Source organism: Haliotis rubra, unplaced genomic scaffold, assembly GCF_003918875.1.
Source record: "Haliotis rubra isolate DU_JTF1 unplaced genomic scaffold, ASM391887v1 Scf569, whole genome shotgun sequence".
NCBI classification, from domain to species: Eukaryota; Metazoa; Mollusca; class Gastropoda; order Lepetellida; family Haliotidae; genus Haliotis; species Haliotis rubra.
The window spans coordinates 182,209-200,920 of NW_025767267.1; the positions used below are offsets into that span (position 1 = coordinate 182,209).

Here is an 18,712-nt window from a genome sequence, read left to right on the forward strand (position 1 = left end):
GTTGTGGTTCCAATTACCCTTGAATTCTGGTGCCGACCCTATGTTTTTTTAAGCAGTATGAATAAAATAAACATTCAGATACCATTGGGGTTTTTTCAGTCGACATGATGGCTGCAATCTTGTTTAAATAAACGATTAAACATTGATAACTGTGTTATTGGTTTGTACTCTAAAAGAAATGTAAAAAAAAAAATCCTACTTACCTACCCTAATTCAAAAGAGCTGTAATCAGAACGACATTTTTTTTTATTTGGCCTAAGGCACCGATGTTGTCCTGACCTACCTTGTCTGAATACAGAGGCAGCTGCTGCATGGGGTTGAGGAGGATGAGGGAGGGGCCGCCGTAGGTGTGGATGAGGTTCCCAGCATATCTCTGTCTCAAGGTGTGCAGGGCACTTGACTCGTTCAGGTAACGAAGTGATGCCAGGTCTTCGGCTCGGTCAAACTGAGGGGGGTTTGCCTGAAACCAACAGAATTTTCACAAATTATTCTCTGATCAGAGTGAGTGAGTGAGTGAGTTGGGTTTTACACCGCTATTTGCAAAATTCAAACAATGTCACGACGGGGAATACCCATGTGTGGAATCAAACCCAGGTTTTCAGCGTGACGAGCGGCACTTGAACCACTAGGCTACCCCACCGCCCCTTCTCTGCTCTCATGACAAAATGTGGATGAAATACTGTTACAACTGAAATTGAAAATCAACAAGACTTCCTATGAAGCCAAAAACAAAAACAATGTTACTTCAAGTGATGATGAGATTAGAACCACAACTGTATCCAAACACGGCAAGTTGTATTAACTTAAACCACAGGGTCACCTGTGTGAGATCACATTCAGCCTTTAACTTACCTTTTCAACATCATCCTCATCCACTTCCAACACATCTCCCGAACTTTCAACCTTGACCTTGACCTTGCCTTCAGGAAGTGACCCTGGATCTGCCTTGAGGAGGTGCGAGGCTGCGAATCCGCCCTTGTGGACCAGCCACACCTTCTCTGTATCCATCCAGGCCTTTTCAGTGTTGACTTCATCCTCAGACTTAGCCTGCAACAAGACAGAGCGGAGTCAAAACTCAGGGCACAGAGTTGTTGTTTAACATAGCACACATCAATATTTCAGCTGTAAATAATAGACTGGACCAGACAATCCTGAGATTGACATCATGGGAAACTGACAACAGTAGTGATTGTGATACAATGACATGCATGAACCACATCATGAAGCCTGAACACCAGATCCCCCTTGTCATCTCATACTACATGCATGAACCACGTCATGAAGCCTGAACACCAGTTCCCCCTTGTCATCTCATACTACATGCATGCTTTGCTGGAGACCGTTTTTTCAACAGATGTTCACCATTATAACCAAATTAGAGTGATTATTTCTAACAGCAAGCACACAGCAGCACATGATATTGAAGGTAATCAACAAACAGAAAAACAGGACCATACCTTCCTAACACAACGAAAAGTACATTCAACTGTGGCAAAGTACATTCAACTGTGGCAAAGTACATTCAACTGTGGCAAGACAGTTCTTCGTCTTTTTCATGGCTCTCAGTGTCATCCACCGTAACCTGACACATCATTCATCAACCATTCATAAAGTTCCAAAGCCAGTATTTCCCCAGACTGACCAGAAGACAAGCAGGGGGAACTATGGATACACACTTCCCTCTTATCACGATAGTTGACAAGCATGTTGTATTCTTACCCAGAATCTCCATGGGTGAGTACGTTTAAGCAGTATCTATTATTCCAACTACCAGTCATAACTTAAAAAAGCTCTTTGCTATTGCGGACATATTATTTTAAATATCATAGTGAGTTTATTTTTAGGCCACTTTTAGCAATATTCCAGCAATATAACTGTGGGAGACACCAGATGTGGGCTTCACACATTGTACCCATGTGGGGAATTGAACCCAGGCCTTCGGGTGACGACGAGCAGCACTTTAACCACTACACTACCCCACTGCCCGAATCCCCATGGGAGCTGGCTCACATCAAGATTTTCAATATTCTATTTTACTCAATAATAAGCATGTCCTATTCAGCTATGATTTGCCATATCCCATGCTGTCTTTGAGTGAACCGACACCAGTGTTATACATGTATTCACTGAACCTTGCACTAAGGCTGGGTCAGGTGCCCAAGTCACAGTAACCCGAACAGGATGCAAAATGAATATGTATCAAAGCCATCGGCAAAAAGGTTGTCTCCAAATGGTCTCATGTATATACCAGAAGATGACAGATAAAACACCACAAGCTGAAACTTATAAAAACAGAAACCACTGTTTAAACATTTGTAAAGGATGACCGTTTCCAGCAGACAAATTGACCACAAGGTCGTCGTGACATTAATGAAGGTTACCTGCAATAACATAGGAAGACTTCAAGAAGTAAATGCATGTACCATGGAGGCCATCCTGGGAAGATCTAGATCAGCCTTCATCCCGGAAGCAAATTAACGACCCATCAAGAATCATTTCCATGAAACAGACCACCCATCTACACAGTAGATAGAGAATTGAGGCTGAGCCAAGTACCAAATGTAGAAAATCAATTCTTTCCCCCTATATTGAGGAATGGGAGAAACACAACAGTGAAATATGGTCGCATGACGGACAGTATGAGAGATGATTCCGACACTGTAAAGCAATGCATGAGCTGAGAGTGAGTGAGTGAGTTGGGTTTAAATCTGCTTTAAATAGTATTCCAGTTACATCACCAGTGATAAGTGAGTGAGTTTAGTTTTACGCCACTTTTTGCAAAACTCCAACAATGTCACGGCAGGGGACACCAGAAATGGGCTTAACACATTGTACCCATGTGGGGAATCAAACCTGGGTCTTTGGCATGACGAGCGAACACTTTAACCACTAGGCTACCCGATTGCGCCTAATGTGGGAAGGAAGCCCAAAGACTGACTGACTGACTGAGTTTGGTTTTACGCCGCTTTTAGCAATATTCCAGCAACATCACGGCGAGAGACACCAGAAATGGGCTTCACACATTGTACCCATGTGGGGAATCAAACCTGGGTCTTTGGCATGACGAGCGAACACTTTAACCACTAGGCTACCCCACCGTGCCTAATGTGGGAAGGAAGCCCAAAGAGATGCAGGTATAAGACATTTAGCACTTTAGTGAAACACATGAACTGGAGCATGGTGCTAGGAAACCGAGAAACAAGGGTGAATTAGGATTTTTGAAATATTGCAAAGAGCATAAAGCCACATTTTCTCAATACAGAAGTCACTAATACCGAAATCAAACTGACTGTTCCTCCTCACATTGGAACCCATCAATAAAATGTCTACAAAGCAAAACTGGAAATGCAACCTAACCCAAATCATTAGCATGCATATAATAACAAAGCTTAAAGCCTGAAATTTACACTTTGCCCTTATGATAGTTATAACATTTAAAAACGACCAAAGCTGAAAGTTTAAGTGCCAGTTTGCATTCTAGAAGTTGACAAATATATAAACCGTCATTGGTCACATTTTCAAGATATGAATATCATAAACTACTCAAAACAAACACACTCTTCGTTAATAGACAAGGAGCTATACATACATGAAATCTTTTTTAAAAAAATACCCCAAACACTGACACAAAACAGACACAAACATACACAATATCAACACAAATTACAAATACCCAGACAACCATCCTGAACAGCTAGCCTGGAAATGACCGTGACGTGATGCCTGTCAATTCAACCCCACAGACTGGACACAATGTCTGATTATGAAAATCAATTGTTGAAATGAAGGGGGGCTTGACACTGAAGGAGTGCAGATGCCTTGCACGTCCTGCACCAACAACCCTCCCCTAGCAAGGCATCAGGCATAGATTGGCAGCTAATTGTATCACACAAATTATTCAACTGGGACTTCTACAGAATGTCAAATTAAAATTGAATATAAAACATCACATTAACAAATGAATATTTGGACCATACTTATATATTTTACAGTTTGGATGCATAACTGAACAAAACATTTAATGATGACAAATTGTGAGGCTTTTTATTAGTAGCAAAGACAGAAAACTATCTCATTAAACACAAATTAAAATATTCATGATCAGTAACTTTAACAGTTCAGTTTGTATCCTAATCAAATGGAGCTGACAAAATACACAAAATAAAAAAAGTAGTTAAGCTTGTTTCATATTTTCGTACAGTTGGAAGTTTTTGGGTCATAATTACGTTGGGGAAAAATATATGAAATTGCATGTGTATATGCCTGATTAATTCCCTTCTTAACTACAGAAAAGGGCTGAAATGCCATCTCACAGTTCGTGAACCATATTATTTCCCCTTCCATCTGACCCTTACTGTAACTTTCAGATCCCTGAAAGAGTGAATGAGTGAGTGTGGTTTTATGCCGCTTTTAGCAATATTCCAGCAATATTACGGTGGGGACACCAGAAATGGGCTTCACACATGGTACCCATATTGGGAAACGAACCCAGGTCTTCGGCGTAACGAGCGAACGCTTAGACCACTAGGCTACCCACTGCCCGAGCTGAAACTTTCCACATGTTCAGGTTCTGATCTTACTGGGGGCGGTGGGGTAGCCTAGTGGTTGAAGCGTTCACTTGTCATTCTGAACACCCGGGTTCGATTCCCCACATTGGTACAATGTGTGAAGCCCATTTCTGGTGCTCCCCACAGTGATATTGCTGTAATGTTGCTAAAAGCGGCGTAAAACCAAACCCACTCTGATCTCACTGGGGCTCCTTTTCAATATATTTGGAGTTTCTCGTTTCTATCGAAATGACATTTTTTCACAAAGCAAGCATTAGCCTTGACTGCAGGGGCATGAGATTCACATAACACTTGATCCATAATTAGCGAAAAGTTAATTGTCACTGTAATTGGCCTGATTTTGTCTGATTGTGTTGTTTTATTTCCCTGAATCATCAAAGCTGGAGAAATACAGAAAACTCATAACATTTTTATTACACTTAATAACTGTTGTGTTTAACTCCAGCCAGTTGGATCAATAATGAAAAAGATAAAAAAGAATTGCCATTGGTGAAACATTATATGCAGTTTTTATGTTTAAGAATTTGATCCAATTTTTTGATAGGCGAAAGTTAACTGGAAACGGCACGTCCATCAGATGAATGGATTATGACACCATAACTTTGAATCAAAACAAAGGAAATAAAAACTACAGTAACTCCAACTGGATGAAATGCACAAAATTAGATCAATTTCGAAGAGAACTGACTGAACGTCATGAACTGAACTCGTTAGTGCAACTTGGAATATGAACTTAGCATTCACTGGACAGAATTCTGCAAACTTGTTTCAACTAATTATGTGTCATCAGTATCAAATATTTAAAATATTTGTACAAATTGTCACATTGGGACCAGTGTTGTAATTTGACTGCAAGTATGTATCATGTAAGATTCATCGTAACAGATGGTACATGATTACACAAGGCCATTTACGTAGTGGTCACATTGGTGGAAGTTGCGGGTTCGACGGCTGACTTTGTGTGCTGGCGATTAGGTGCCTAACTCTGAGGGTGTGGGTTCGAATCCCGGACGGGACTCAACCCAACATAAAGTAACAGAATATGTACTTTACTAAGAAAGTGTAATCCCAAATATACGGATAAGATGGTACCTTGTTTACACTTCTTACAAAATCAACACACTAGAACTCTCTCTCTGGTTCTCCATCTGCCTGTATGCCTGTATGTCTGTCCATCTGTCTGTATTTGTCTACAGAAATTATGTGTTTTTACCAGACGGCAAAGATCAACATTTCACCAACCCTCCCTATATTCATTTCTCCAAGCAAGATACACACTGAATTAACCTGACATCTGCCAACCACTTCACCAAATGCCACCGTGTCATAGTACAATAACCATAAACTTACTCTCTCACGTAATCATGTAAACATGCAAACAAATTTCAAACCAGTAAGTTTATTCAGTCTTCAGACTCCAAGGACATTGCATATAATTATGAGAAACGCCTTCTCACTTTCCACCCAAAAGACTAAAGATGTTTGCACAAGTCCCAAAACACATCTGTTCAGGTAGAATTAATGAGTAACCAAGACTTGCACCATTATTCAACAAGGAAATACCTGGGTCCATGGACACAAAACATTTTCACCTGATCGTGCATCGTCAAATGTACAGCATTCATGCTCTGCAGTACAAGCGAGCACTGATAAAATATCCATTAAAAATGATATAGAACGGGTGAATTGAAGTAAGCGAGAAATACTACAACCTTCAGACGGTGAAACATAATTGAGTCAAGTCTATCTGTTGATCTCAAGAGGCTATTCTTATGCCTGCTACAGTTTCATTCACAGGCTAAGGAGTCCCTATCATTCATCTGCCCTGCAGCTATGAGACTTAGCGAGGAAACTGACATCCCTTACCGCCATGCAGAACCACCTCCACACTGATGGGAGGAGGGATCTCAAGCAGCGACCTCCATCAGATATTTTTAATGGAAAGCTCATAAACAATTCAGCTACTTCATAAAACATGAAAATTTGAAGCAGTTTGTAAGATGAGGTCAAAGCGTGAAGCAGACTTCTCAGAAAAGAAAAGCCTGAAACGGTCTAGAAAAAAAGGAAAGCTGATGCAGTCTTTCCTGATAATGATGGGAGCCTTTATAATTGATACTGAACCAGTCAAACCAGTGATTGATATTACTGATTGTTAAGATTCCATTGCTCCTGTCAAGATCAGGGTTAGAATTAGCCTTCAGTAACCCATGTTTGTCACGGGACCAGGTGGTAAGGTTCGCTGACTTGGTTGACACATCATCATATCCCAACTGCGTAGATTGACGCTGTCCAGAGGCCCATATAAGCTGCATATCCGGGTAAAATATGCATAGAAAATAAAAATCACTTGCGTAATGGAAAATACGATTGCTATCTAGTTGTACTGTTAGTATAGGCTAGTGTTGTACTGTCAGTATAGGATGAGTGATTTTGTATGAACTCATTTCCATTATACTTAAGTTGGTTTTGATTAGGTATGACATAAGGCAGAACATACCTGCTTAGTAAAATTACTCAGTCACATAATACTTAGGTGAGTGAAATGACTGAAATACGAACATATTTGAAAGCAGTGGGTAACGGGAAATGAAATACCCACTCAACATTCATAATACCCACTTCAAAAAAAATACAGTGGGTACAGTACCCACATGAGCTAAATCTTATCTGGAGCTTTGGCTGTCTGGTCCAGACTCGATTATTTACAGACCGCCGCCATATAGCTGGAATATTGCTGAGTGCGGCGTTACACAACAAACCAACCATCCAGCTACAAGCATTGATGAAGACATCAACTGAATCACTGCGCCTGACCACTACTCTTATATTGACCATCATTCATTGCTCTGGTCCAGACCTACCCAAGAATCGTCAAGGGACTTGAAGTAATCTACACATTACATTTTACTACTGCCATCTCATAAAAACACATCAGCCTTATCAAACTTTACACGTTCCGTTCCACACGACTTGAAACTGAACCAGGTAGTCATTCCTCAGCCGTCTGCATGACGAAGCAATAAAGACATTAACATCATCACGTTTAACGTCTTTAATGAGATCTCAGGATCGGTTTCGCTAATCTGGTGAGTAATTTATTCCAACTCTGGATTAACGACAAATCATGCCAAGGCAGTTACAACCATCAGTAATGTATGCATGTTCTCAAAATATTGTCAGGAAAGCTGGTAATGAAGAGTGAGTGAGTTTAGTTTTACGCCACACTCAGCAACATTCCAGCTAAATGGCAGCAGTCTGTAAATAATCGAGTCTGGACCAGACAATGCAGTGATCAATAGCATGAGCGTCGATCTACGCAACTGGGATACGATTACATGTGTCAACCCAGTCAGCGAGCCTGACCACCCGATCCCGTTAGTTGCCTCATACGACAAGTATGGGATACTGAAGATCAATTCTAACACGGACCTTCACGGGTCTCAGCAGTATCATGGCATAGGACCTGAAATGGGCTTCGTATATTCTACCCACGAGGGAATCAAACCGGGACATCTGACAGTGTGAAGAGCAAACGCTTTAACCACTGGGCTACCCCATGCCCCTTACTATACTAAAGAAAATGATTGTGTCAGAAGTGAAATATATTTTCGGTTGTTCATTTGTTGTATAACACCAAATTCAGCAATATTCCAGTTACATGATGTCAGTCTTTAAAGAGTTAAGTCTAAAGCAGACAATCCAGTGATTGACATCATGAGCACAGAATAACACAATTGGGATATAATAATATGCATCAACCGAGTGACTGAGCATGACAAGTCGGTAGTCATGAAGATAGGTGAGGTGAGGTGAAATTGGGTTTTATGTCGTGCTTGAGAATATTTCGCTCATATGACGACGTGCATGCGTGTGTATCTGTATGTGCGGCTGCTTGTACTAGCCCAGACTTCAGCTGGTTTTATAGTGCTAGCCCACTGAGATACCATGCCGCAGTGATGCATGAATACCCAACTCAGACACATTATACTGACTCCGAGCCGACCAGTCCTTGTTGTACCCATTAAATGCCGAGCGCCAGGCAGGGACCAACAAGTACCATATTTTAACGTCTTTTGGTATGACGTGGTCAGGGATCGAACCTGTGACCTTCCGCTCTCCGGGCGGACGTTCTTGAACCACTATACCACGGAGGCGGTCCATGAAGATAGGAATGTAGTCTGTCTGTGATTTTATCCCTAATCTCAAGTAAATTTCTGTCTGGTCTAGTAAACTGAGCTAATGATAATACTTCGAAAACAAAATTCTACTGAAAATGAAATTTAGAACAGATTTCTGGCTTGTATTCTTAAAAGAGTTCTGCCAGGGATTGGGAAAGGCAGGGGCAATGGGCCATTTTGCACATTAGAATAAAAATGGCCCATTAAAATTTTGAAGTTTACTATTGATAAAAGGGCAGTGGCCCATTCTAAATTCAGAAAATGGCTAATAATCCTGAAAATGGCCCATTGTCAAAGTTCTCTATCCCAATCCCTGGTTCACCACAAACTACAAAAGGCCTTTTGACAATTGCTACAGACTGTCCAAGACTCTGAATATATAATTTGGGTAGAAACCAACTTTTAAACTGCTAAAGGAGTCCGCTCCAAGTGAGACAGGAGATGGAAGAACCTGAGGAAATCTAAACTTACTTCATTTAGGGCTTTAGAATTGCAGGGAGGGCTGGACAGAAGGGAAAATAATGCATTCCAGGGACTATGAACCAGATTACAAACTTCCCCTGCCTCTGGTCATGGGTCTTCCATCCACTATAGCACGGCCTGACATGACATCTTGACACACATCCAGCCTGACACTGACTTATACCTTCACCTATATTCCCATAAACTGTCACGGTTTGGGACAAACATTTTGGCCCACCCATGATGATGCTTCAGTACTGGCTTTTACGTTTATTACAACATTTTAGAAGATTATTGGAAAGCATAACAGTTTCAAGAATTCTCAACTTTGATGGTAGCCAATGTGTTAAGAATGGGCTTAAGAAGTTTGTAGGGCTACGAAGGTTTCGAGAATAGCTAGCCTGTTTCTGGAAAGTCATCTCATAATAAATTTTCCAACGTCTATGAATTCTTAATCTTCTGACAGGCAGGGTAGCCTAGTGGTTAAAGTGTTTGCTCATCACGCCAAAGACCCAGGTTTGATTCCCCACATGGGTACAATGTGTGAAGTTCGTTTCTGGTGGCCAGCGCCGTGATATTGCTGTAATATTGCTAAAAGAGCATAAAACCATACTCACTCACTCATTAATCTTTTGACAAAAGTGTTTTAATCTAGATCCTGACAAATATTTGGGAATAGTTTGTTCCATATTAGAGGCAAATTTTAATTGATGCCATAGAAAATATTGTTCCAGTACACCACAGATGTGCCAGTGGATGGTCTCGAGTGAGTGAGTTTAGTTTTACCACCCTGGTCTCTAAGAAGCACAAAAACATAGTGAAAAACTTCCTTCTGAGACATGGTGCTGCAGGTCAGATGGGTTGTGGCAAGGTGTACTGAGCTATACCCTTTACTGTTCCACATGGACAGTATGAGCAGGGTGGACTACAAAGCGTAACCTTCAGATTACGTTACATACTGATCTCAAGTTCGAAAGGTTCATGCTGGAAATCCTTGTAAATGTCAACTGCACTGTCACACAGTCTAGGAAACTGTGAAAGAGATTCAGCAGTCTTAATTAAAACCATCAGATATAACAGGACCTCACAGCAAGAAGTACTGAAGGCTGTACTGAAGGCTAAGCCCATAGATGCATAGAAATTCTATCCTTTAAAGAGTGAGCGAGTGAGTTTAGTTTTACGCCGCTTGTAGCAATATTCCAGAAATATCACGGCGGGGGACACCATTAATGGGCTCCACACATTGTACCCATGTGGGGAATCGAACCCGTGTCTTCAGCTTGATGAGCCAATGCTTATTCATTAGGCTTTAAAGAGGCAAGTCTAGATAAGCGGACAATAAGGACTCCAGTCTGTTAAAGGAGCTGTGTTAATATTATTTATATTTTTTAGAAATTTTCATTTAAACTATTAATTATAACCTTAGAGACTTGGGCCTCATTTTACAAAGCTACGACTGTCGTATCTCCTATACTGTAACATAGACTTACGACAGTCTTAGTGTTATGATAGCTTTGTGAAACGGGCCCCAGAGCAAGTCTGATGATGTAAAATCTGCCTTTTGATCTTGTATCATGTATAGCCAGATGTGTCGGTTAGGATATTACTTTTGTCAAGAGACAATGAAGAGAAACCCATGACATACCTAAGCTATTTCACCAATGTGCCTTCAAGGTAGACTGGCCCAACCCTCCACAAAAATGTAGGAAGGTGTATGTCTGTGTGGTCGACTGTAAAGTCCTTCACAAAATGTGACCTCAAATGGAATATAATGACAGGATACCCTTTCTGAAACACCTTATCACCTTTCATCACCTATGAACTCTGCCTCACAAAGAAGAACTACATCATTGTCACCATGAGTGAGTGAGTGAGTTTAGTTTTACGCCACACTCAGCAATATTCCAGCTATATGGCGGTGGTCTGTAAATAATAGAGTCTGGACCGGACAATCCAGTGATCAACAGCATGAGCATCGTTCTGCGCCATTGGGAACCGATGACATGTGTCAACCAAGTCTGCGAGCCTGACCACCCGACACCGTTAGTCGCCTCTTACGACAAGCATAGTCACCTATTGTGGCAAGCATGGGTTGCTGAAGACCTATTCTACCCCGGATGTTCACGTGTCGAGTGAGTGAGTGAGTGAGTGAGTGAGTGAGTGAGTGAGTGAGTGAGTGAGTGAGTGAGTTGAGTGAAAATGATTATTGCTTAATATAATGTATCTTAGGGAATTGCACAAGGGTTTTCTAAATTAGGCAGGAAAAAAAAAAAATTTGTTATCCATAAAAGTTCGTCTTTACAGTATAATACTCAAGCCACCCAAAATGTGTACAAAATTCTCCATAAACTTGTCAGCATGTGAGTGACTGTTGGCTTGCACATATCTCTAAGGTAAAATTTTTAGTTAAGAAACATAATTTCTAGATTAGATGAATAATAACAATATATCCCTATTAAAAGGCTGGCATCTCACAGAGTACTGTCCTCCAAGATATGTCTATCATAATGATAGACTTACTATACACCTGAGAATTTTTCAATCAATACAACCTTAGAGCAAGAACAGTGTGGCTGTATTAAAATTACAACTTTTATAAACAATGCAAAAATGTATTAAATAATCAAGGATTTTTAAAAACATCTTCACCCTTTTCTTCCCAAACTCCCACAGTGGTCTGTGGCAGGGTGTGTGTGCTAAGCCCTTACTGTTTGTAATCTGAGCAGTGGTAACAGTTGCTGCCTTGCACGCCTATATTACTCCCTGAGAACATCAAATCTCATTCAAACTAAATGGGGCATGGAGGCCGAGGCAAAGGTCTCCCTGAACTTATCAGTATCTGAGTGGTGGCATCAGAGCTACAACAAGCACTCCAGGATTCCCTGTTGCTTCACAATTCAGCATAATCAAATAATATTAGCTAATTGCAATGACACTAACAAGAAGTTCCTATTTCAATCTATTCTATACCTAGTAGTGAGTGAGTGAGTTTAGTTTTATGCCGCTTTTAGCAATATTCCAGCAAATATCAGGTTGGAAGACACCAGAAATTGGCTTCACACATTATACCAGTGTGGGGAATCGAACCCGGGTCTTTGACGTGAAGCGCGAACGCTTTAACCAGTAGTCTACCCCACCATCCCTCAAATAAAACAGGGTACTAGCAGAACGTGTTTCGATATCATCCCTTTAGTCTCTGTTGTTTGGGAGAGATAACTTTGCCATGTCCGTAATCTCCACACAGGTCTACATCAAATATATAATACCATCAAAGCAAGTCACAAGAAAGACGAACGTGTAATAACGTACCTCCTCAGACCGAGGTATAATTAATCAGTAATACCCACACAAAGGCTGTAAGAGCAATCAGCGTGATTGATATGTACAAACCCATAAACATATCCCACAGCTAACTAATCGCCGATATCTCTGACCACTACGTCCACTCACATCAAAGGGATCAAAATGACCATGTTACCTGGTCATTATCGGACCATTAACAGCCATAAGCATGCTACTCCAGCACTTATTTCCCTTTGGTGCTGTGCCTATGTTAACAAGATGAACACAAGACTTGGACCAACCCCTTGTTATCAATATACAAATATCATCAATTTCTTAATAGTTGAAACTAACAAGTAGGATAAAATTCATTTATCAGATCATCCTGCCTATACTGATCCCATTCTCAGCTCTTGCTAAAATCACGATTTTTCAAGTTCATTCACAATTTCGTTTCGTTTGTGATTTTGAACAACCAATCAATCAAAGATATGCCCACAATCCTGTAAATTATGGTAAGGCCAGACCAATTTTATTTCTTGTTTTACGGATCCGCCGGTCATATATTTTCAAGAATAAGAAAAAAAATAAACTTAATTTTCCACGCTCAAAAAATAAAATCCTAATGTTGTATTGGCCAAAACTGTAAATTTTCAAGAAAATTTTTTTTAGATTGTGTTTTGCCCCACATACACTTCATAAATTGCCAAAAGTAAAATACTTTTAGTATTTATTTATTTTTTTTTTAAATTTCCTCCTGCCTTTTGGTTTTCTGAGGACAAAAATCCGTAAAACAAGAAATAAAATTGGTCTGGCCTAATTGAGACATGTGATAATGAATTATTATACATGTCTTCCAACAATAATGAGATGAAACATGTATTCTACCACAACTACCGCCGACTATAAACATGGATATGGTAACAAAAAGAAACTAAGCTAAAAAAAGGCCAATAAAAATCTGTCTGCCACCTTATCCAAAAACTAACATTTTTACATCTGTTCATAAAAGTCAAATAAAACCACTTTCAAAAGGCTTCACAGCTTCAACACGATCCTAATGTCTTCCTTCTCTGGCAATCAACTTGTTATCATGGCCATACATCAAAATAAATAGCCATAGCAACCATTTTTAATAATCTTCTTATATCCAGGTACTGCTAGACAGACAATAAATGTCATTTTTCCTTCCACAAAAGACACATTTAAGTCTGAGCTAAGTCCATCAAGATCAAGATAAACTCTAAAAAAGACTGGTCAGTAAAACTTGTGACACCTGAATACCACCTCTTAAAAAATATGTCGTAAATGTCATGTGACCTATATTCATGGGAGTATGAAATTCATAATCATATGTTAGAGGACTGTTTCTTTTATAGGTCACAGAATAACTTACCAAGGAGTATGACAGTCAGTGCTGTGGATTAAAACTGGTGATCACAGGGGTAAACTTCTTTCGCACACCTGTTTTGAATATGCGGTTTAATCTAGGAATTAATTAATGGTTGTGCCTTAATTCACAAACATTGCTTAGAAATGGTGTTAAATTACTACTCAGCCCAATTTGAGAGAATAGGTTACCTTTTAAAACCACAAGGCTGGTTGTCAACCCACAAGCACTTTAATGGGCCCACAGATCAAAGAGTGAGTGAGTATGGTTTTACGCTGCTTTTAGCAATATTCCAGTAATATCACGGCAGGGGACACCAGAAAATGGGCTTCACACATTGTACCCATGTGGGGATTCGAACCCGGGGATTCGGCGTGACAAGTGAACGCTTTAACCACTAGGCTACCCCACCTCCCCACAGATCAAAGACGACGGCAGGGTGGATATAGGATCCTGACATGATGAAGGGAAGCAACTCTGCACAAATGTGCTGTGATCCCAAGGCAATTCATATTTCTTAAGTAAATTAATCATAATTAGGTGAATCTAAGCTTCTGACAATGACTAAGGGAAGGAACTGTGTACAGGCAATTGTCATGCTTTGAGAAACTCTGTACCCAATGCAAGATTTGATCAAAATGAAATTGACCTGGCATGATAAAGGCTAAGCTTCAATTGTCTTAACATCAGCATAATGCCCAAACATCTGCAGTATAACCCAGAACATCTGAGTCCCAAGAGGATGAACTTCTGCAGTCTCCTGGCATGCATAAAGGAAACCCACTCTGTTTAACCCAGAACGTAGTATAACCCAGAACATCTGTAGTATAACCCAGAACATCTGCAGTATAACCAGAACATCTGCAGTATAACCCAGAACATCTGCAGTGTAACCCAGAACATCTGTAGTATAACCCAGAACATATGTAGTATAACCCAGAACATCTGCAGTATAACCAGAACATCTGAACATCTGCAGTGTAACCCAGAACATCTGTAGTATAACCCAGAACATCTGCAGTATAACCCAGAACATCTGTAGTTTGACCCAGAACATTTGTAGCATCGCGAACAGTATTACCTCTATTCCATTTTTTAAAGAAAAGAGTTTAGACTGAGGACACATTTCTCTACTTACCATTATCGATTTTTTATGCGCTGCAGCAAGTAATTCTCTTTTCCTTCGAGCAAAAGCATCCGCAAGACTTTCAAACTCATATCCACTGGGTGACCGTTGAAGAAGGTTTCCTGAGTCTAAACTAATACCTCCTTCTCGAGGAGCACATCTTAAAATCAGAGGTTGTTTGGGAGAATGAATTTGACCAACACTTGTCCTGTGATAGCCATCGCTTCTCTTCCGAGAACTATGAAGGTCGGTATGAAGGTTACTCCCACTTGTGCTCCTACGAACTCGGGAACCATTTTTGTGTAACGACTGATCTGAAACACTATCGCCAAACAAAGCATATCCACGTGAACGTGAATTTCCACCATAATCAGAATTAATACTCCTGTTGCTTTCACTACGACGAAAAACACTTTCCTCTTGACCCGAGAGCTGTGACCTTGACCCCCCCAAATCTGAATTGATACTCCTGTTGCTGTCGCTGCGGTAGAATGAGTTCCGTGAAGGGGGCCGGTACATGTCCGAATTTCTAGAATGAGGTCTTTCCATGTTTCTTGAAGGAGGTCGGTCAGCATTTCGGGAATGTTGTCTATCCATATTACGTGAAGGCGGTCTATCCATATTACGTGAAGGCGGTCTATCCATATTACGTGATGGTGGTCTGTCCATATTACGTGATGGTGGTCTGTCCATATTACGAGAAGGTGGTCTATCCGAGGCCCTTGAAGGAGGTCTGTCGGAGTTACGAGAGACAGGGCGTGAGTCTGAATTACGAGATGGAGGTCGACCTTGTTCTACATTGATACTGTTCCCACTTTCCGATCTGCGAACCCGAGACGCAGTATGTAATGCTCCAAAATCGCGATGTCTATCACCACCACTACTACTGCTGCGTTGTACTGTTTGTTTCGAAGTGGAATCTTTGTCAACTTTAGCTCCACTGGATGTCCGTCGAACATTTCTGGCCTGGGGCGTTGACCGATCCATGTTGACAGACCCGCTGCTACTGACTCTCCTCACATTTGTCTTAGATGGGGAATCGGAACCACTCATTTTCCTCGGGTTCCTTGTTCTGTCAAATTCCTCACTCGGAAGACGGGTTCGTGGTGAAAATTCGCTTACATCATTTCCACTTTCACTGCGTCTCACACGAGGTCCCTGACTTTGAAACTCTTCCTCATAAACCTCAGAACGTCTTAATCGCGAGCAGTGGTCACAACCAAGTTTAACCTGCTCTGGTTCATGCTGAAACAAAACTGTCTTTCCACCTTTAAGTCTCATAGATGCTTCACTACTTTTACCAACAGGGGATGCATCAGTTCTTGATCCAGAACCACCTCTTGGGGATGGTCTGCCTCCACTCAGACTGGGAGTTGTTGAACGGTTGCTACTTCTACTTGAATCAGGTGTCTGTGAACGATATTCCTCTTCCCTCCAACTGTGTTTCCTATCACAATGTGCACTGTGCACCTCCTTGTCAAGTTCATGTTCATCAAATCCATTTGTCCTTGACCCCTGAGATGGGGTCCGACTTTTCTGCCTCGAGTCAAGCATTTCGTCTCGAGAAAATTCAGAAATTGTTACCAAATCTCCAGACATGGTAAAAAATTAATCTCAAACCACACTTGATTACTGGAAATGCCAAATACAAACAAGATCTGTGACCTTCTTGATATTATTTTGTTATCAACTTACGTGACTTGAAGAAGATGAAATATATCAAACGCACTGTAATCCTAATTCAGAATATATTGCCTTCCTTCCACCATGTTTGTTAACAAATCCTAGGCATGTGTGAGCTCTGTACAGACACAACTAGCTATCAGCTATCGGCTACTCAACCGACCATGGCATCCCGGATAAAATCGTCTGAAGATTTTGTATTACAAGATCCAGCACACCTTGAAAAGGATTCGTCTTAAAATCTTATTAATTTCAACCAGGATACTCCAATGTTTAGCACATATATTTGCACAAAATTTACCGCTTGTACATTTCATGTAAATTTCATAGGCAGCCACCATGAATGACAGGTGGGGTATTACAAGCTCCGACAGAGGTGATTTCAAAGTAGGAGTCAGGTTACAACCAGTTTTCTGTCATATCACAGTAAACATCCACAGCCTAGTGACTAGACGGAAACACTGAAATATCCTCGTTTATATTATAGAAGTTCAGTTCAGGACATCTTGTCCCATCTGTCACCATTTTAGCTGAAACGAACAGGGAACTGACACGGAATGTAAAATATTTCACCCAGGTAAATTCAGTTCCTCTGAAAATCACAGACGTACTACCTGACATGCGTTAATATCCACTTTCACTTGTGGTCAGATACAACTGTGTAAATAACAATGACACGCTGCACCCACCGAAATCCACACTCGTACATATCACAGGTATGTCGTAAATATCAAGCAGGTAGCGTCCATTTCACGGTATGTTAAAGACACAGGATCCTCTCAAGCCAAGCGACAATACAGTCTCGTATATCCTTTTGCATCCTTGGGTAATGTAGGTGGTGTCCGAAGCATGGGATGGCGAATCATGTTGTAGGTAGAAACAAACTGTCCCTCTCACAATGGAATTTTATCTTGGCTATCAGAGAGCCCCCTGATGTTTGCACAAATAAAGGATAGAAAATTACTTCAGCGTAATCCTGCCGTGACCGTCGCGATCATTGATACAAGCCTGCCCACTCCTCAGGTATTCTTTGTTTGCAGGAGTGAGCTGGATGTAGTGGAGGGCATGTGAGGTGACGAGCAGGGGGACCCACACCTGACACAACTCACAACGTTTGAATCTCTCCGCAACAATTTTCTCGGCTACAAGTTCCTTTTTCCAAAAAGGCAAAGATTAAAAACACTCACATCTGTTTTTCTATGCGTAGTCCGCTATACACAAAGTTCACTCCCTGTGGTAAATCTCCCGACAAAAGTATCGTGATTGTCGTCAATTTCACTCTTGTGATTTTTGTTCATTGACAATCTAATCAGTCATACGATATGTCAATCAAGTACTTACATGCAATGTGAACTTCTTTGATTATTTCTGCCAAGTTTTTTCTGCCTGTTTATCACACATATTTCCTTTCACCCAACAAGATTTCACAAATTTTCTCAAACAACGACCCAAAGTAAAGAATCCTCAAATTTCATTCCAACAAAACCACTTCAATCGCTTCTCAAATCTTGAAATCCACAAAAGAAGAAATCCAGCAACACTTCTTTGTACTTCAGCTTTCAATGACACATGTCAAAACTGAAATGAACACTCAAAGATTAGCAGTGAGTATTTTTTAAGCTTGACATGAGTGAAATGTTTTCCACATCAGAAATACACAATATTCAAAGCACGTCTCAAAAACAAGCAATCCAAGTGTTGTGCTTTCACAAAGTTTGGTCAGTTGACTCTACATTCCGATCGAGGTGTGATGCAGCTTGTAAGGTTGTAGTAATGGAGAAATCCTGACTAACTCTCACCTACAGTCAGGTACTGTGGCCATGCTGTTTAACCATAATCCCTTAATATCCTTTGTGTTTCTCACTTGGTGGAAGTAAGTGAGTTACTTAAGTTTAATCAGCTCTAGTCACACCTAATCTCACATCCAAGTAAACTGGTACACAGTAGCATATCCTCGTATAAACAGCTCTTCAAATCTTTGCATTTGGTAATAAAAACACATGGACGTACTCAACTCAGCTCC

The 18,712-nt window shown here is 40.7% G+C and overlaps 1 protein-coding gene across 1 annotated transcript in view; it reads right to left on the reverse strand.

Annotated features, from left to right (window-relative positions):
- LOC124254221 (unconventional myosin-XVIIIa-like) overlaps window positions 1–18,712 on the reverse strand; it is a 149,243-nt gene that overhangs the window by 71,188 nt on the left and 59,343 nt on the right. Inside the window, 2 exon segments of the mRNA XM_046688108.1 lie at window positions 284–460; window positions 853–1,047. Coding sequence (XP_046544064.1) covers window positions 284–460; window positions 853–1,047 — 372 coding nt within the window.